Source organism: Pleurodeles waltl, chromosome 3_1 (genome assembly GCF_031143425.1).
Source record: "Pleurodeles waltl isolate 20211129_DDA chromosome 3_1, aPleWal1.hap1.20221129, whole genome shotgun sequence".
Lineage (NCBI taxonomy): Eukaryota > Metazoa > Chordata > Amphibia > Caudata > Salamandridae > Pleurodeles > Pleurodeles waltl.
Genome location: NC_090440.1, coordinates 1,651,428,702 through 1,651,447,074, shown reverse-complemented (window position 1 = coordinate 1,651,447,074; position 18,373 = coordinate 1,651,428,702). Strand labels below are relative to the sequence as shown.

Sequence of the window (18,373 nt, the reverse complement as noted above, 5' to 3'; positions counted from 1 at the left end):
TAAAACTGACACCAGTATATCTATGCACTTTCCCCATTGTTTGTTGGATTGTCACCAGGATAGTTATTCTGACCCCTAAATAGAAGCAGTTTTCCCAAGGTTAGTTGGAATAGTGTTAGAAAATTAAATCTACCCCTTCACTCCCTCAAATTTATATATGTACCCCATTGTTAGTTGGACTGGATCTAGAAAAGGATTTTCCCCAATATTTGTTGGATTTGAGTTAAAATAGTAATTGTGCCCCACTCCACAAATTTATGTATTTTCCTTAATATTTGTTGGATTGAAGTCATAGTAGTACACTTTAAATATTGTGAGCCATATTGATACTTTTTTAGCGCCGCATTTGCGTCATTTTTTTACGCAAAAACGGCGCAAACTTGCAAAATACAATTGTATTTTGTAAGTTTGCACCATTTTTGCGTCAAAAAGCGGGGCAAGTGCGGCGCTAAAAAAGTATAAATATGGGCCTGTATATTTTAGTGTTCTAATATGCATTTTGGATTGAAGTTAGATAACTAAATAATATTTACTTTTGAATTTGTTGTTACATATCTTCAGCATGTTAAATTTAGGTTTGTATGTTGATTTCTTTATTTTTAAACATTTTTTGTTTAACAATATTAGCTATTTTTAGTTTTTTAACAAATGTAAAAATATTAGCCTTTGTTTAAATTTTTTATGTTTCAATAATTGAATAACATGTTTATATTTTGTTAATTAAAATTATTGATAGTTATATGTGTTTATATTATTAAATAAATTCCTTTTGCTAGAGGAATGCATACACTATGGTTTGCTCTATTGTATTTCTTTATATCAGTGCAGTGAACAAAACCTTAATACATTTCCACTTTCTCCAGCCTTATTTACATTGTAAACATCATAGTCACTTCTCAGTTTCAACTATGGGTTGTTCAGTGAAAGTTAGAAAACTTGATTTAAAAAGGTTTTTCAGCAGTGTGTATTATCCTTTTCAGTAGAAGGATTCTTGAATAACCCACATATATTTACTGTAGATTATCTGCATTTTTCCATCTTGTTTTCTATATATTTTTACTGAACATGGAGTTTTTGAAACTAAGGAGATACTATGAAGCTTACTTTGTGAACAAGGTAGGAAGCAGCCTTAATGGCTTTAACATTTTGTCTGCTGCACTGCAATAATACAGCGTATTGCAGCTAACTGGAGTGCATGTCTTCCCTTGGCTGAAGGAATTTATCATAGATGTAATGTATGGTTTCTACTTATAGACATGGCACTCGCCTCACTGGATGTCTGAAGGCACAACCTTCTTGAATAATGTTTACACAGATGTTTATTTTTTTTAAATCAATATGCTTTATTTGTTTTACCATAACAATATGTCTCTAAAATAATGTAATTTGTATATTAAGGTTCAAAATATTGATTGTATTTATTGTTAATAAGGTTTGTGATATGTATCTGGAAGAATAATGATTTGTATATTGTTTGAAAGATTTTTTTAATGAAAATATACATTTTTAAAATATACTAAATTTTTACTTTAAAATTTAATAACTTGTATATCTGATTAGACATGAATATTTACTAATGTAGTATATATGTTTTGGATCACAATATTGTTGTAGTCAGTATTTTGGAGCTTTAAATTACAAGTCAATATTTTTGATGTAGATATTTTTAAATCACCATATTTACACCACTGTTAGACCAGACAGCCTCAGGATGGTCTTCCCCCCAACTTTTGCCTACCTTCCTCCATTGTCTGACCGTGTTTTCTGGTTTTAGAACTCTGTGCACTTTACCATTGCTAACCAGTGCTAACGTGCTTGTGGTCCCTCCCCTAAATCATGGTGACATTGGCCTAACCCCAATTGGCATATTTAATTTACTTACAGGTTCCTAGTAATATTGAACTACATGTACCCAGAGCCTGTAAATTAAAGGCTACCAGTGTGTCTGCAGCACTCAGTTTGCCACCCACTGCAGTAGCCCCCTCAACATGGCTCAGGCCTGCCATTGCAAAGCCTGTGCGTTTTACTGCATGGTGAACTTGGCATTTAAAACTCTTTGCCAAGCCTTACACTCCCCTTTTAATACATATAATCCACCCCTAAGGTAGGCCCTAGGTAACCCCACCTAGGGACAGTGTGCTGTGTAAGTAAAAAGTAGGACATGTACTTTTAGGTTTTGCATGTCCTGGTAGTGAAAAACACGTACGTTTGTTTTTCATTACTGTGAGGTCTACTCCTCTCATAGATTAACAGTGGGAATTCCTTAATACACTTTTAAGATGTAATTCCTAATTAGAAAGGTGTAGCTATCTCATGTTTCATATCTTTGGAATGGTAATGAGCAAGTCCTCTTTACTGGTAAAATTGGATTTCACATTACTATTTAAACAATGCCACTTTTAGAAAGTGAATGGCCATTTCTATGCTCTTAGAGCTCCTTGTGCCTGCAGCCTTTCTCCCATACATGCCTGGGGTGGGTGACAGCTACACTTTGTGCACCTTTTAGACAGCCACAAACAGAGGACGGTTAGATGTGTCTGAGTACTTGTCTGCATTCTGATGGCTCCTCCTGGGCAGGAAGGGAAGCAAGTTTTGAAACTTACACCTGAAGAGGCAGTGCCTGTCCCCACACAAAGAGCTGATTACCCCCCACTTGTAGTCTGGAGCCAGGGCTTGGAAGAAAGGACCTCTGTGCACTTCAAAGACCCTTCTTTGAAGTCTTCCTAACGTCAAAGGCACAGCTGGGTATAAGTACTCGACCCATGACACCAGAACTTCAGTACACTTCTGGACAGGTGAAGACTCTGCCGGGAAGATGGTCTGCTGTGCTGCTTAAAGGAATGCTACTCTGCTGGATCCCTGCCTTGCTGGTCTCCTGGCTTGCTGGGCTGCCCTGCTGCCTGCTGTTCCCCCACCTGGGTGAAATGGACTGGACCTGCATCACTTGAGCCCAGACTGACTCCAATGGCTTACCTCATGTTTTCTGAATCTCAGGGATACAAAAGGCTTCCAACAATCCTGCTACATCCTGTGGACTCTACCAACTATGAGTCCTGACCAGACAAGTGGTGCCAACTCAGTGCTTGGCCCTTAGAAGTGGATTTGTCTTTTTTTCCTGCAAAGAAACCATGCATCAGCCTCGTTGCGCTGATCGAAACCAATGCACCACCTTCACTGCCGCCACTTCACCACTGCATTGCCACTGCTGCGAGGATTGAAGACACTGCAATGCTGTTGACAGTGCGCTGCTGCTGCAAGGATCAGAGCTGCGCATTGCCAACTGTGAGACACATCACACCTTCTGCATGGCCCAGAATCGATGCATCGCCTTCATCCTTCGTTTCAATGCCGACACGTCGCTTCACTGTTTTCTTTAGTGCGGACCCAGCACCGACGGGTCAACATCACTACACTGGTCTGAACTGATACATCTCTAGGACCAAGGTATTTTTGCTCAGCAGGCCCTTTGTGGGCTTTATAGCCAGCCCATACTCCATCATGGTCAACCTGAACTTATGACTTTGGCCCTGTCTAGTGCAACCTCAGTTGACACTTTCTGTTTCTAAGCACTACTGTTTCATTTATTCTTTAAAAATTAAACTGCTTCTTATTGGATTTTTATCATTTTGGTCTTGATTTGCTCATTAAATTGAGCTCTATTTTTAATCCTGGTATGGATTATTTTTGTGTGGTGTTTTCACAGTTTTGCTGATTCAAGTGTTGCACAAATAATCTACACATTGGCCCTCATTCCAACATTGACGGGCGGCGGAGGCCGCCCGTCAATGTTGCGCGTCAGGAATACCGCTCCGCGGTCCAGAGACCGCGGAGGGTATTCCAAGTTTTCCCCTGGGCTGGCGGGCGGGCGCCGAAAGGCCGCCCGCCAGCCCAGGGGAAAACGACCTTCCCACCATGAAGCCGGCTCGTAATCGAGCCGGCGGAGTGGGAAGGTGCGACGGGTGCTACTGCACCCGTCGCGTATTTCACTGTCTGCTATGCAGACAGTGAAATACAAGCGGGGCCCTCTTACGGGGGCCCCTGCAGTGCCCATGCCATTGGCATGGGCACTGCAGGGGCCCCCAGGGGCCCCACGACTCCCCCTCTCGCCATCTGTTTCCCGGCGGGAGAACCGCCAGGAACTGGATGGCGGGAGGGGGAGTCGGAATCCCCAAGCCGGCGCAGCAAGCTGCGCAGGCTTGGAGGATTCCTTGGGGGCAGCGGGAAACCGGCGGGAGACCGCCGGTTTCCCTTCTCTGACCGCGGCTAAGCCGCCGCGGTCAGAATGCCCCGCGGGGCACCGCCGGCCTGTCGGCGGTGCCACCGCGTCCCGCGGCCCTGGCGGAAGTAATCCGCCAGGGTCGTAATGACCACCATTGTCTCTTAAGTTAAGCCTGTGCTAGGCTTCCAGAGGGTGAGCACATGTTAGCTTCTAGTGTGTTTCTGAATTACCCTGACTAGGATTGTGGTTCCTGCTTGGACAGGGTGCATATCTCTGACACCCAGAAACCCACGTTCTAAAGACCACAATGTTTCTGCGGTTGATATTTTGGCACAGAACCACTAGTAGATTGTTAGACATGCTGTCCAAGCCAGGGAAGAGGGCTAGTGCCAGAGACTACCACCAATAACACTTGCATGGAGCAAAAGGAAGAAATAGTGCTTCTCTTGCTATGCAGATTCATACACCAGCTGTTCCAGTCTAGAGAAAAACTGCACAAGTCATGACTTATAGTCACAATGATCCAATGGCTTATGCATGTTGCCCGGAAAACATATGCTGGTCAACATGTGACTAAAACTTAGATCCACTAATATTTCAGAGGGCTTACATTTTCCCCTCTCTTCTTTGAAGATTGCAGTATTTTGCCGTGAATGGCAGAAGTACTAAGTCAAACCTGAAAAGGCATTTATGAGCTTGTACTCCCATAGCTGTCTAAAATTGTTAGATAGATAGTAATCACTGAGCATCACATTTCTGTGGACTATCTTGGCATTGTAGTTCAGCTTTTGCCCAGGTGACATAACAGTAACTGCCCTGCTGACTGCTTAGAATGCAGGCCATTCATTTATTTTAATTAAATGCTTACCTTATGTGATGATGGCAATCATATTCTGCTGATCCTCCTGTTGCCTTTCTGTCACTGTGATCTTTTCCCAGTAACACAATGGGCTTCTGTGACCCAGCCATGGATTCATAGCCCCATTCTAGTCTCTGTCCCCTGCAGTGGAACTGGTTCAAAGATTTTTCAGACTGGATTTCTTATTCCAGTACTGCCCAACAACTTTGTTCACTGTTGTTGCCCATATGCTTTCTTGCCTTGATGTCGCATTTGCCGCACCAATGCATTGTCTTTTAGTGGGAAGGGCACAAATAATGAGAGTTAAAATTATAATGGTAATTTGTGTTTTAACAAACAACTGGCTACCACAGGTTTTCCATTTCACAGCATTATAAAAAATGCAAAGCTATCATAGTTGATGAAAATCTACTTTGTTGCAAATAGAGGACTAGTGGGAGCTATTTGGTTAAGCACACGTCCTCCCACCAAAGTGGCATGCTTCATCATTGGCTCGTGCTCCTCAATGGACAGGCAGTTCAATGTCCAACTGATCCCTTGGGTTGGACTAGGCTTTTTGCCAGAGATGTTTTCAGCTGCTGGCCAGTTCACTCAATGAGTTCCAATACCATCATGAATGCTCTAGGAACAAACAATGACATAGGAAATTGTTACATTGGACTGAATGATGTTGTGCTAAGGTTAACTAAAAGTGTGCAGTACAATAGAACTTGTGGGGAAAATTGTGTCCTCTAAGTTCACTGATTGGCCAACATGTTTCTCACCTTTGTTGGCCTGTACCTGGTTAATGAAGATTCGTCAAGACCCAGAATGAATTTAAATATTTCCAATTTACTCTGTCAAAAGCCTTGGTAGCATCCAGTATTATAACTGCCAGAGGTAATTTGCATGCTTTTGCTAGATCAATTGCCCCGATCAATTCATGAGATAACTCATGCATGTGCATTCCCTTTAAAAAGCCCTTCTGATCACCCTGGATCAGTCCCCCAATTACTAAGCTTAACCTATGAGCCAGAATACTTGAAAAAATGTTATAATCACTATTTAATAAAGAGATTGGCCTATATGACTCACAAGATAGGGGGGTCTTTCCCTGGCTTCAAAATCAGGGTGATCACAGACTCATTCCAAGACTTTGGGAGGGGAATCTCTCCTTTGAGAACACAATTAAAAAGCTGAATTAGAACTGGAACTATCGCTCCTTGCATTTTAACATAAAATTCAACTGGCAGACCATCAGGTCCTGCTGCCTTCCCCATTTTACCTTTAGCAATGGCCTGAGCTAGCTCACCTGCTAAAATCTCCTCCTCCAGAACTGCCTTCCCTTCATTATCCAATTTCCTCATCTGTAGAACTTCTATTGCTTATAGACCACCCTCTGGTGAGTCTGATAGACTTTCTGTATACAAGGATTCAAAAAAACTTACAAATATATCTTGCACCCCTGAAGCCTCCCTTAAAACCGTCCACGTAGTGGGATCCCTTATTCCTGTTATCTTGTTTCTTACACAATCTGACTTAATCTTCCACACCAATAACTTGCCTGCGCTTTCTTCATCTTCAAAATGTGCCCGCTTGCTTGCCTCCCACCTTTCTCTTACCCTTGCTTCTATCATGGTTACCAACAAGGCCTGTCTGGATGACAATTCAAACAGTGTGGATTCCTCATTTCTCCCTTCTTTCTGTAAATTTACTAGCATTTGCTCTAAGCACGCTATATCCTTTTCAAGATTCTGCACTTCCTGATTATAACCTCTATTTTTCTGTGCAGAGATACTAATCAGGATCCCTCTAATATAAGCCTTATAAGCATCCCAGACCACTTGGGGATCTACAGAATTCCTATTAAGTTCGAAGAAGAGCTTTGATTCATATTGTAGATGTTCCACCACCTTAGGATCATTTAAAAGGGATCGATCCAGGGTCCACCTACGCGGATGACATTCTACTGCACTTTCCAACGTTAAAGTTACCGTAGCATGATCTGACAAGTGTGCTGGAATATGGCCAGTGCCTACTGCAGACTGCTTAAGCAAATTATTTATCAAAAAATAGTCTATCCTGGAATGGTGTTTATATTTCTTGTTATGATAGGTATAGCCCCGAGATCGTCCATGAGTTTCTCTCCAGATATCCACTAACGCAAACTGTTTCATCATTGTTTTGATATATGTAGATTTATCCAATGATTCATTTAGGACGACATTAAAGTTACCTGACATTATAATGGGATATCAAGCATCTAACAATTCGCGACATAAGTCCTGCAAAGGCCCATTTTCATCTAAATTAGGACCATAATAACTAACAAAAGTGTAGTTATTTCCATTGCATCTAACATCGGCCATGACCCATCTACCTTTCAAATACACCTTATGATGTAATATAGACGCTTCTAACCCCTTTTTAACCAAAATCAATACTCCCTTCGAGTGAAAAGTGTTGCCCGAAAAGACCATATGTTTCACCCATTTGTGAGTTTCAAAAATGTCCCGAGCTTCTGTAATTGCAAGATGAGACTCCTGCAACATAACAATCTGGGCTGGAGAATCCCTAATATACTGAAGAATATAGTTCTTCCTGGGCTTGGCCCGTAAAATATTCACATTCCAGGAAAGTAGCAAACCCTTATTTCCAGTCATACCTTCTAATTTCATTTGCTTAATGGATCCACCAAACCAAAAAAAACTACCAATCGGGCGTCTTTGCAATGAGGTACACACATTTTTCCCTGACCCACTATCCACTCCCCCAGATTCTCCCCCTCCCTGTCATCTACCCTTACACCCTTCCCCTGGAGAACCACCCCCCCATCCTCAGCTGGCTATTAAGCCGTTCGGGGCAAAGGGCTAATACATTTTAGCCTAAACCAACAAGAAAAAGAAAAACTAATATAAAAAACGTCTATGTGAAAAAGTAAGCAAAGACCCTCCCCCCATAAAGCTAAGCTTCCCTAAATTCTTTCAAAAGGGCATCGGCTTCCTGCGCATCTCTCAAATTATACATTTTAATATTCCTCATCACTCACAAGGTTGCAGGAAACTTCAATTGAACCGTTGCACCTAATTTCCTGAAGTCCTCCATCATTTTACCTAGTTCCCACTGTCTATTCGAGGTAATACAAGAGACATCAGATCTGATCTCAAAGGAGCAGTCATTCGTTCCCAATTTTAGGGCCTTTGACAGAATCTTTTCCTTGACTGTATGCGTGAGAAAATTCATCAAAATACTCCTAGGTTTTGTTCTGTTAACAGTTTTCAGAAAGAGATCTCTATGTACACGTTGTACATCACTTTTTAATATCGACTCTGCTCCTTCCACACCCCACTCTGTAGCAGGAGGTCTATCACACAAGTTTTTATGTCTCCGCCTTCTTTCCCTTCCGGGACATTCATTAACTTGATATTATTTCTTCTCGCCCTATTCTCCAATAACTCTAGCTTCTCTGCATCATGTTTGTTCTTAGCCTTCAGATCTACTATATCGAGACTATTCTTCTCTGACACTTCCTTTAATTGTTCAACTTGAATTTCCAAGGCCTGGGTTCTTTGAGCCAACAAGTGTATCATATTTGCTAATCCTTCACAGACTTCCTAAATCCCTTTTTGATTGGCTTGAGAGACCCAGAAGCCCTGTCTAACCTCCTTTGTCAGAGATTGGAGGAGAAACTCCAAGGATCCAGATTGAGAGAGTAAAGAGCTTGCCGTCTCCGGGGGCACTATCTGAGATCCCACAGTCTCCTCAGTAATGAGACTTTCCACATTGGCTCCGCTGAAGCCTTCCAAGGGGGCCTCTTGATTCTGCTCTGAAAACTGTACTAAGCCACTCTGAGCAGACTCATGGGGATCCACACCCCCCAGCAATTCCATTGGACAATGATGTCTGAATCATGGGAGATAACATTATCTGTCCCTCATCTGTTTCCTCCATCCCTCTCTGCAATCCCCTCGCGGCCACCAAAGGCAGGGAGGGGGAAGAAGAAACGGAAGGAGCAGCCATAGAAGCAGCTAGATCCTTTGCCTTAAAATAGGATCTTAAAGAAGGGGTTATTCTCTGCTGCAGAGCAGGAGGGGTCTGCTTTTTTATGTCCTTCCCCGTAATGTTATTCGAGCCGGGGCCTTTGTTCCTCCCTGGAACTCAGGATTTTTTTCTTTACTGGGGGGCTCTTTTTTCCTTTTTTCCAAAGTTTGTCGAAGTGATGATCCCCCTCTTAATTTACTCCCCACAACTGTATTTGAACTAATACCCCCTCCTCCCGGTTCGTGGAAATGCAAAATAGACTTATCTGCTGGCGCGAACTCCTCCAGGGCTCGAGGGGAGGAGAGAGTCCCTTCACTCTTCTCCGTCATCGTCATCAAGACTTTCTGTCTACTTTTTGCAGCACGTCTGTTTGTGCTGATAGTGCTGTCTCTGCCTGGTGTGCTCCCGGATGCACCCCTGAGTATAACCCTGGACGTGAGGGTTCTGACCCTCCTCACCTCCAGGGCCGCTCTCAACCAGGGGCCGCCGCTCCTCCTCGTCCGCTCCGAAGCCTCCGGCGTCACCGCACGCGGAATTCACCGCATCGCAGAGTGCTTCTGTTCTCGTTTGCGGGAAATATTTAAATTGTATTCTGACACACCTTAATTTTGGAGTCAAGTTTTGTGGTGTTTTGAAGAGCATTTATAAGGCCCCACTAGCTAGATTATTATTGAATGGAATCTTAACCAAGCCCTTTTCCATAACAAGGGGAATTATGCAGGGGTGCCCACTGTCCCCGTTGTTCTGAGACTTATATATAGAACCATTGGCTCTCATGATTAAAAAAGACTCCTTGATTAAACCATTTAGCTATATGGGCTGGGAGAAGGAAATCTCTCTATATGCAATTGATATTATGATTTTCACTGGAAACTTGTATTCAGCATTAGAGAGACTAGAAGTTTTGACAAGAGATGTCAGGGTTTGCGGTAAATATGGCAAAGACAGAAATAATGACATGGAACATGAATGAGAAGCACAGGTTGATCAAAAACAAGATGAAGTATTTGGGCATCAAGATTTGCAATAAATTAGAGGACATCCCAGCAGAATATTTGAAAGGTGTGACTAAAGAAATAAACAAACTTTTGGTGAGTTGGTCGCACTTACCTTTGACATTGTATGGGAGGGTAAATCTAGTTAAAATGCCAATTCTCCCCAAGCTTACCTTTCTTTTTAATATGATTCCATTGCATTTTCAGAAGAAGGAGATACAAAATATTCAGGCTAGAATTGACAGTTTTATTTGGTCTTCTAAGGGGGTCAGGATCGCAAGAAAGAAACTCAGAAGGAAATACGATAAAGGAGGGATTGCGCTACCTGATGTCCAATTATATGTTTGGGCTTTTCAGTTAAAAAACACAAAAGATTTATTATCATGAAAAACGGGTACTCATTAGAGAAGAGTCATGTTAAACGGTGAGGAGCAGAAAGGACGGAAATTTATGTACAAAGTTGGCACCCAAAATTTTACAAATGAGTAAGGCTGAAAACGTTACAAGCGGACGCTTTATTGTGGATGCAGATAAGGAGTATTACAAACGTATCTTATTATAGCACTTATGCCCCAATATGGGGTTCCCCAGGTACTTCAGTATGCCTTAAGGACGCCTTATCATGACCTCTACAGGAAGCAGGTATTGAGGAGTGTGGACAGGTACATCAAGAAGGGAAATTAAAATCCTGGGAGGAATTAGTGATAGAGACACAAAACGTACTATCCAAGTTCAAGTACTATCAACTACAAAGTTTGGTTCGCTCATTGCAAGGAAAAGGAACAGACACAAATGAGTCAGAGGAGATACTGGTTAATGGCTTACCTGGTAAGAAGGAAATCGCAAATTATTATAGACTGCTCTTGGATAGTTTAGACCAGGACCAGAATTTTCCCGGTTCCTTATGGGACGGTCTAGTCCAAAGCGAAGATATTACTAGATTATGGCTGACTTCTTGGCAGCTTTTATATCAAGTGGTAAAGCCGGCGTTTCTGAGGAAGAACCACCTTTTTGTACACAGGATTTATTATACTCCACAGAAAATAGCAAAGTTCAGTTCTAAGGATGATATCGCTTGTTGGAAATGTGGCTTAGTTAGGGCAGATGATATTCACATGTTTGAGTCCTGCCATCAGATTGCAGGGTTTTGGTCAGAGGTTTTTGAAATGTCATGTAAAGTATTACAGTGTCAGTTAACTTGTACTGCAGTATTAATTTTATTTGGTTGGTCCCCCGACACACACTATTTGTCTAGCTATAATAGGAAATTGCTGTTTTATTTGATTCTCCTGGGCAGGCGGGAGATTTGTAAAAACTGGGCATCTGAAATACCACCCATGCGATTTGCATGGTTGAATGCGGTCTCAAAAATATGTAGGTTAAATCTCAGTCGGTCCGGGATCAACCTTCAAAAATTATGGAAACCTTGGGTAAACTGGGTGGATCGGGGTGCCCTTTTCCCGCTAGTGTCCAATGATTATCCAAGAGCAGAAGGAGAAACACTCCGGGAAAGTTTCCTCAAGGATAGCTTTGGTCCTTCTCGCTTAGACTTCTTAAACTGATAGCTGGACCCATCCAGGAGTGTTGTACCTGGGGCGTGGCTTAATCGGTCTGGAAGTGAATAAAGTAAATGAGGACACAAAAAAAGAAGAAAAAAAAGACCTAGAATGAATTGCCTAATGTACTATTTTGCCTTTTTTCCTCTTAACTGTATAATGAGAGCCCCTTAAAAAGATATCACACATTGATACCAAGTTCCTGAGGCATAGTTGCTTCCTAGGGCATGGCTGGTGATTTGGAAATCTTCTGGACTGGCCAGCAGTAGACTAGGTCTTCAGAAAAGAGCCCCCCGAGAGGCCTATTGGGCATTGCAGCTCCTGTCCAACGAGGAGCATTACTAGCTTATGAAGCATGCCACTTCACTTGGTGAGGGTGCATGTATCCTAAGAAGGATGATTTGATTGGCCTAAAGGGTCTTCCTGCTCACATATTGATCAGATGTACCCATCCTCATGGAACTGCACACCTTTTGATGTTACTAGAAAATCTACATTGTCCGTGTTAGGATTAAAACTGTGACCTACAGTTTACACATATGCTTTATAAGCGGGCAAGCAATGAGAGTCCACCTAGGAAAAACGACCTCCCCTGTTACACATCTTTTGTGGTAAGCAGTAGGGCTACTTCGTGCCCTGTCCCCTTGTTTTTTACACCAGTAACAGGCCCTAGGTACCAACTGAGAATAAGTATGTAGCCTTTCTGATGATTTGGTCTTTTTTGGGAAAATGCAAGTCAAGAATGCAAATACACTTTGCTTCTTGTTTACCTCGAAGAGTCTTAAGGGAGCAAAGACTCTAATTTGCTTTCATGTAATGTAGATTCTGGGTCATTGTCATCTAATATTTGTCCCTTCCATTTATCACAGCCCTTGAACAGTAGCATGGATTCTTCAATGCAAATCTGAAACTGAGCCCTTGTTGTCTATATTAATCTGAGTGAAAATATGATTCCCTTAGATAGGTAGAAACTGCTCCCATAGCATGACTGGGCAACTGTCGTCTAATCGATGGTGATACAGCATGCTGTAGCCACGACTAGAAATTAGTGACAGCATTTTCGATGAGTCGAAACACCCCACTCATATTGAGACCAGATGGTGTTAAGAATGTGTTAGAAATGGGGTTTCTGGTTGGCCAGGGTATGCACCTCAGCCAGGCAGAACTTACCCACTCTAGTCAGGGCAAAGGAGTTACACGTCCAAGATAACCCCTGCTCACCCCCTTGGTAGCTTGGCACGAGCAGTCAGGCTTAACCCGGAGGCAATGTGTAAAGCGTCTGCACAACACACACAACACATGTGACGCAATATCCCCACCACAAAGGAAACACAACACCAGATTATATGAAAATATACTGTATTGTACACAACGCAATTATCAGACCAAACATCACATATCAGAACTATCCTGCTACCTTAGCAGTTGTCATAACGTTACACATTAGTTACTCTGCAACCTAGCAGTAGTCACACATTACACACAGGTTACTCAGTATTCTGCAACATAAGCAGTAACCACAGCAGTTATTACATCACAGCACTTGTCATAAGGATATCATAAAATGCCCATAGTAGGAACATTAGAAAACATATGGCAAGTTAGAAAAACATTTTAGCAAGCATGTCCATAAAAGGAACATTTGCATACACATATGTAAAAACATCAAACGCAGGTAGGTAATATATGAATCAAACAAAAGTCTGTAGAAAGAACTTTGGATTGCAACTATATTGGTCCTTTAAACAGTACCTGGTTGGATGAAGGCACCTCCAGTGCCTAGAAGGCGAACAATGGGGCCCCCGGCGCTCCTATGCTCAAAACGAGGGCCTCCCTTATCCTCTGGGGTCAGAGGAGGGTGACATGCACCTCCTCTCTTTTATAGACAGTCCCCTCCGGGGACCGTGATTACTGGGGGCCCCCCAGGGCCTCAACCGGCCCTCACGAGGGGGCCAAAGCCAGCAAAAACAACTTAGGGCAGGAGGGGGGCACCACGCACCCCCTCCGGTTTAATGACAGGCCCCTCCCAGGACCCGTGATCTCTGGGGGCCCCCCCGGGCCTCCACTAGCCCTTCCACCAAGCTGGGGGGGGCACAATAATGCCCGTTTTACCTAACAGCAGAAAAGGAGCGTCCTGCTCCTAAAGCAGAGGCCAGGGGGAAGGGGGCACTCCCCGCGCCTTCCCCTGGTCCTGCTGTGAAGCCACAAGAAGATCAGACCCCTCCTGGGGCCCAAGCAGACACTCGCCTGCACCCGATGCGGTGCGCAAGTGTTCTTCCAGCTTCCAGGGCTGCTGCGGTGATCTTATTTAAAGGGACACAATGCAGCAAGGTGCCTAGGAGCTCCCAAGGCTCCATAAGCGCGCTGCAATCAGCGATATGGCAGCCACAACCACGGAGAAGCACCCCTCGTGAAGAAATGGATGCAGGGGTCAGGGGCCACAGCACCCTGCCCCTGGGGAGCAGAATCTTAAGACAAGGTCCTCAGGTGGAGGGCCCAGCTACAGGCCAGCACAAGGGAAAGGCAGCAAGTGGCAAGTCCTTCACAGTGACCAGGCAGGTCACAGGTCAGCACAGCAGCAGCAGTCCATGGTGGTTCCTGGTGAGTCCTTTCAGCCTTTGGTGTCCAGTTCCAAGATGATTCCAAGAGTCTTCAAATTGTGGGGAAAATTCCCCTGTACTTATAGTCAGTTCTTACAGTGTTTTACAATGGTAGGGAGAGGAGGTTCCAGCCAGTTACAACTGGGTCTGGGAGTGTCCCTCTCTCCTTTCAGCACAGGCTCCAAACATCAGTGGGGGGTTAACGACCCTATTGTGTGAGGCCAGGACACAGTCTTTACAAATGCAGGTGTGCCCCGCCTCTCCCTTCTCTCAGCCCAGGAAGACTATTCAGTATGCAGATGCACCTCTGTGCACCTCCACCCTCCCTGTGTACAGGCTGTCTGAAAAGTATGCACAAAGCCCCAACTGTCACTCTGCCCAGACGTGGATTGGCGTCAAGCTGCAAAACACCAGAGTCATAAGCACAGATAAATGCGCACTTTCTAGAAGTGGCATTTCTGTGATAGTAATAAAAAATACACCCACACCAGTAAGCAGCATTTATTATCACCATCACAACCATACCAAACATGCCTACGCTACCCCTCATAAATCAGACAATACCCCTTACACATAAGGCAGGGCATTTCTAATACAATCCTATGAGAAGGCAGCACTCACAGCAGTGAGACACCAAGTTAGGCTGTTTGTCACTACTAGGACAGGCCATGCAATATGGCACATGTCCTGCCTTTCTACATACATGGCACCCTGCCCATAGGGTTAGCTACTGCGTACCTTAGGGGTGACTTACATGTAGTAAAAGGGGAGTTCTGGGCCTGGCAAGTAAATTTAGATGCCAGGTCCCTGTGGCAGAAAACTGCGCACACAGGCCCTGCGCTAGCAGGCCTGAGACAGGTTTGAAAGTCTACTTCAGTGGGTGGCGCAAGCAGCGCTGCAGGCCCACTAGTAGTATTTAATTTACAGGCCCTGGGTATAGAGATACCACTGTACAAGGGACTTATAGGTAAATTAAATATGCCAATTAGGTATAAGCCAATCATACCAACTTTAGATGGGAGAGCAGCTGCACTTTAGCACTGGTCAGCAGTGATAAAGTGCTCAGAGTCCTAGAGCCAACAGCGATAGGTCAGAAAAACCAGGAGGAAGGAGGCAAAAAGACTGGGGATGACCCTGCGTAAGGCAAAAAGTCCAACAGGATGTATCACGTTTTTGCTACTTTTTTAATAACCACATTTCAAATGATCACATATGGTCATAATTAATAATCAGTTACGGTAATTTGTAATCATGGCATGGGTTTAAGCAATTATTGTTTGCACACACGTGCAACATTTTTTTAATTGACTAACAACATTTACGGGTCTGGATCAAAGGTATGCACACACAAAGGTAGCAATCTAAAGTTTTGCATTCATGTGCAAAAGCAAGTGAGGAATGTGGTTTGGAAGATTGTAATGCAGTCCGTATTCACTAAAACGTGCAGAAATTGTACATCCTAACGTTAAATGAATACACTGATCACTTAAACTAGATATAGTTTGTGCTGAAATACTTCTCTGGTGTTCAGTTTAAGCCAAGTTGTTTCACAATGGACGAAGACTAAAGCTTGGAAGATATTGGTAAAGGATATCTATACTTTGCAGCTATTTGGCATAGTTTGCTTCTATCTACAGCTGATCAGATATTGGAGTAATAACGTAAAATGGATTTACTTGCAGGTTATGATCATTTGCAGGGCATCCCAAAAGTGTGCTCGAAACGTGGGGTAGCTTGACTGATGCACTTAAACATAACTTGTCCACGGTACAGAAACTGATAGCATGTAAAAAACGGGAAATCCTTAATACATTTTCCAGCAGGAAGTGCACGTTTGTATTTATTACAATGTAGCTTCTGAGGAAATGACTTTTTTTGCACCCAGCATGAAACTGCGCTATTTTTTCTAATGAAATATCTTCTTTTCTAGACTCATAAAAACATTTTAAAATACGAAGCAGAAATGAAAAAGCTTCAGCAAACAGCAGAACTATTTGAAGTGACTGTGTCAGAATACAAGCAGCTTAAGCAATGCCGGAGTGATATCATCTTACTCAAGTCAGTGTGGGATATGGTTATTTTTGTTCGGGTAAGATATTTGTTTACATGTGTTCAAAATGCAATTCATGATTGTTTCACTGGTGTTTTCTCTAGTGAAAAATGACACTAAAGATCACGGCTAAATTGTAAATTCCCATTGTGCATCGTTAAAACAGAAGGGTCACAAAATTATTATTCTGTGAGGGGCCCTGAAAGCTACATCAGATGGTGGGTTGTCGTTTTCAAAAGACACAAAAACGTAGAGGTTGATGTGGAACAATAGATATTGGGGAGAAAGAGGCACTCATATTCAGGATCTAGCAGAGACGATCGCTTAACATAGAGTAGAATAGGACCCGCAGAACGAGATGCAGGAGGGGTGACATAAATATACAAAGATAGGAAGCCAGTGAGGAAAACCATATAACAATGAAATGAAAAACGGAAGGGGAAGGGCCCCAGTAGAGAGAGATAAGACGAGGATAGATACAGGAAGAGAAAGGTAATGTAATCTTCATTACACCCGCCAGAATGACCGTGTCATGAATCAAAACAAATACGATATGCAAACAAATTAACAAACTGCTTAGATCCTATAAGTAAGAACTGAGACATATACTAAAATGTAGATTAAGTAATTAAAAATGCATATGTCCTAACTAAAAAGTATGTTGCATGCACTCAAATGATTATGATATACATTAAACATAGACAACGTTCACTGAAATGATTGACTTGTGCGAAGCAGAATAAGACATGCTGAAATGACTATGGTGCAATGAAACAAAAATGTTAGTTTTGCGGTTAACCTAGCACATAGTGAAGATGATAAGGCACAACGTGTAATTAACATTTTACACATATCAAAGAATGATTGATTTTGAAACGAATATAACACATATTGTAATTAGTATCACCGGAAAAAAAATGAGTAGGACATGCATTGAAAATGAATACCACACACATGGCAAGTGACATGGTACTTGTTGAAATTAAGCTAGGCCTCAGTGAAATTAATGTGACACATTTAAATAAATGAAACAGAAGGGCATCGGTGTGAAATTCCTTCATCAGATGCCCAGGACACTTTGTTTTGGGTCTGGGACAACCAGTTTTCATATTTGTTTTGTCAAAAGTACGTAGGACCGACCCCCTAACAGCACAAACACTTTGGTTCCCAGTCTGCAGTATCACAGTTTAAATGATGGAAAGATGATTGTGTACCACTGAGGCAAGATTTCTATCCATATACATAAGTTGTTCAAAATCGTATGTATGTTTCATTAACTCAGAGCCTTTGCTACTAGTGCAAGAGCTCTAAGGAAATGCACTGACCTCTAAGCTTTGCTTGCATTACTGACTGCGGTTCCAAACTAAACATGTGTATATTTTTTCAGAATGTAACTATTTGAGGAAATTTCTAATTCTCCAAATGTGCAACTTTAAATACAATTTTTCCGAGACCTCATTTCACAAAAGATGTTTGATGCATTCAGTATTTTAAAAATATATAATGGTGAATTAGTGTAAAACCATTATGGGAAACATGAAAATAAATCAGGAGTCTCATTCTTAAAGAAAGTCACAGAAGAGCACTCTGAAATCGGTCATCTTGCATTGGTGGCAATTTACAACTTTTAGGCATTGACAAGAATATATAGAAGCAGGCATGGAAAGCATACCCCTAAAAAGCTTTTGTGAGTCACATTTTTGTGTCATGAAACATACGTGTGCATATATGCTCATGTGAACGATTGCAGAGTGATTGCAGATCTACTTGTTCAAACTTTTAATTTCTTTTTTTCTCTAAGGGAGAAAATATTTCCACCCTGGAGAATCTACTTTCCATACACCCCCACCTTTTTCCCAAACTGGAAAAGTTTTGCTCTTGACCTGTACCATTGTGCAGGACAAAACTCACACCCCACAGGATCATAGCTATCTATAGCAGAAAATCCATAGGGTGCCCCCGCTGTGTGGCACTAAATTCGGACTTTGGGCACATGACTTGGGGATGCCCTAGTCTATCTAAGTTTTGGGATGAGATCATCGTGAGGCTTAATAAGACCCTGAACAGATCACTG

At 42.6% G+C, this 18,373-nt stretch overlaps 1 protein-coding gene across 1 annotated transcript in view; it reads left to right on the top strand.

Moving 5' to 3' along the window:
• LOC138283610 (dynein axonemal heavy chain 11-like) overlaps positions 1-18,373 on the top strand; it is a 2,790,563-nt gene that overhangs the window by 730,655 nt on the left and 2,041,535 nt on the right. Inside the window, exon 25 of the mRNA XM_069221547.1 lies at positions 16,180-16,338. Within this exon, the coding sequence (XP_069077648.1) occupies positions 16,180-16,338 (159 nt within the window). The remainder of the gene's footprint in view (positions 1-16,179; positions 16,339-18,373) is intronic.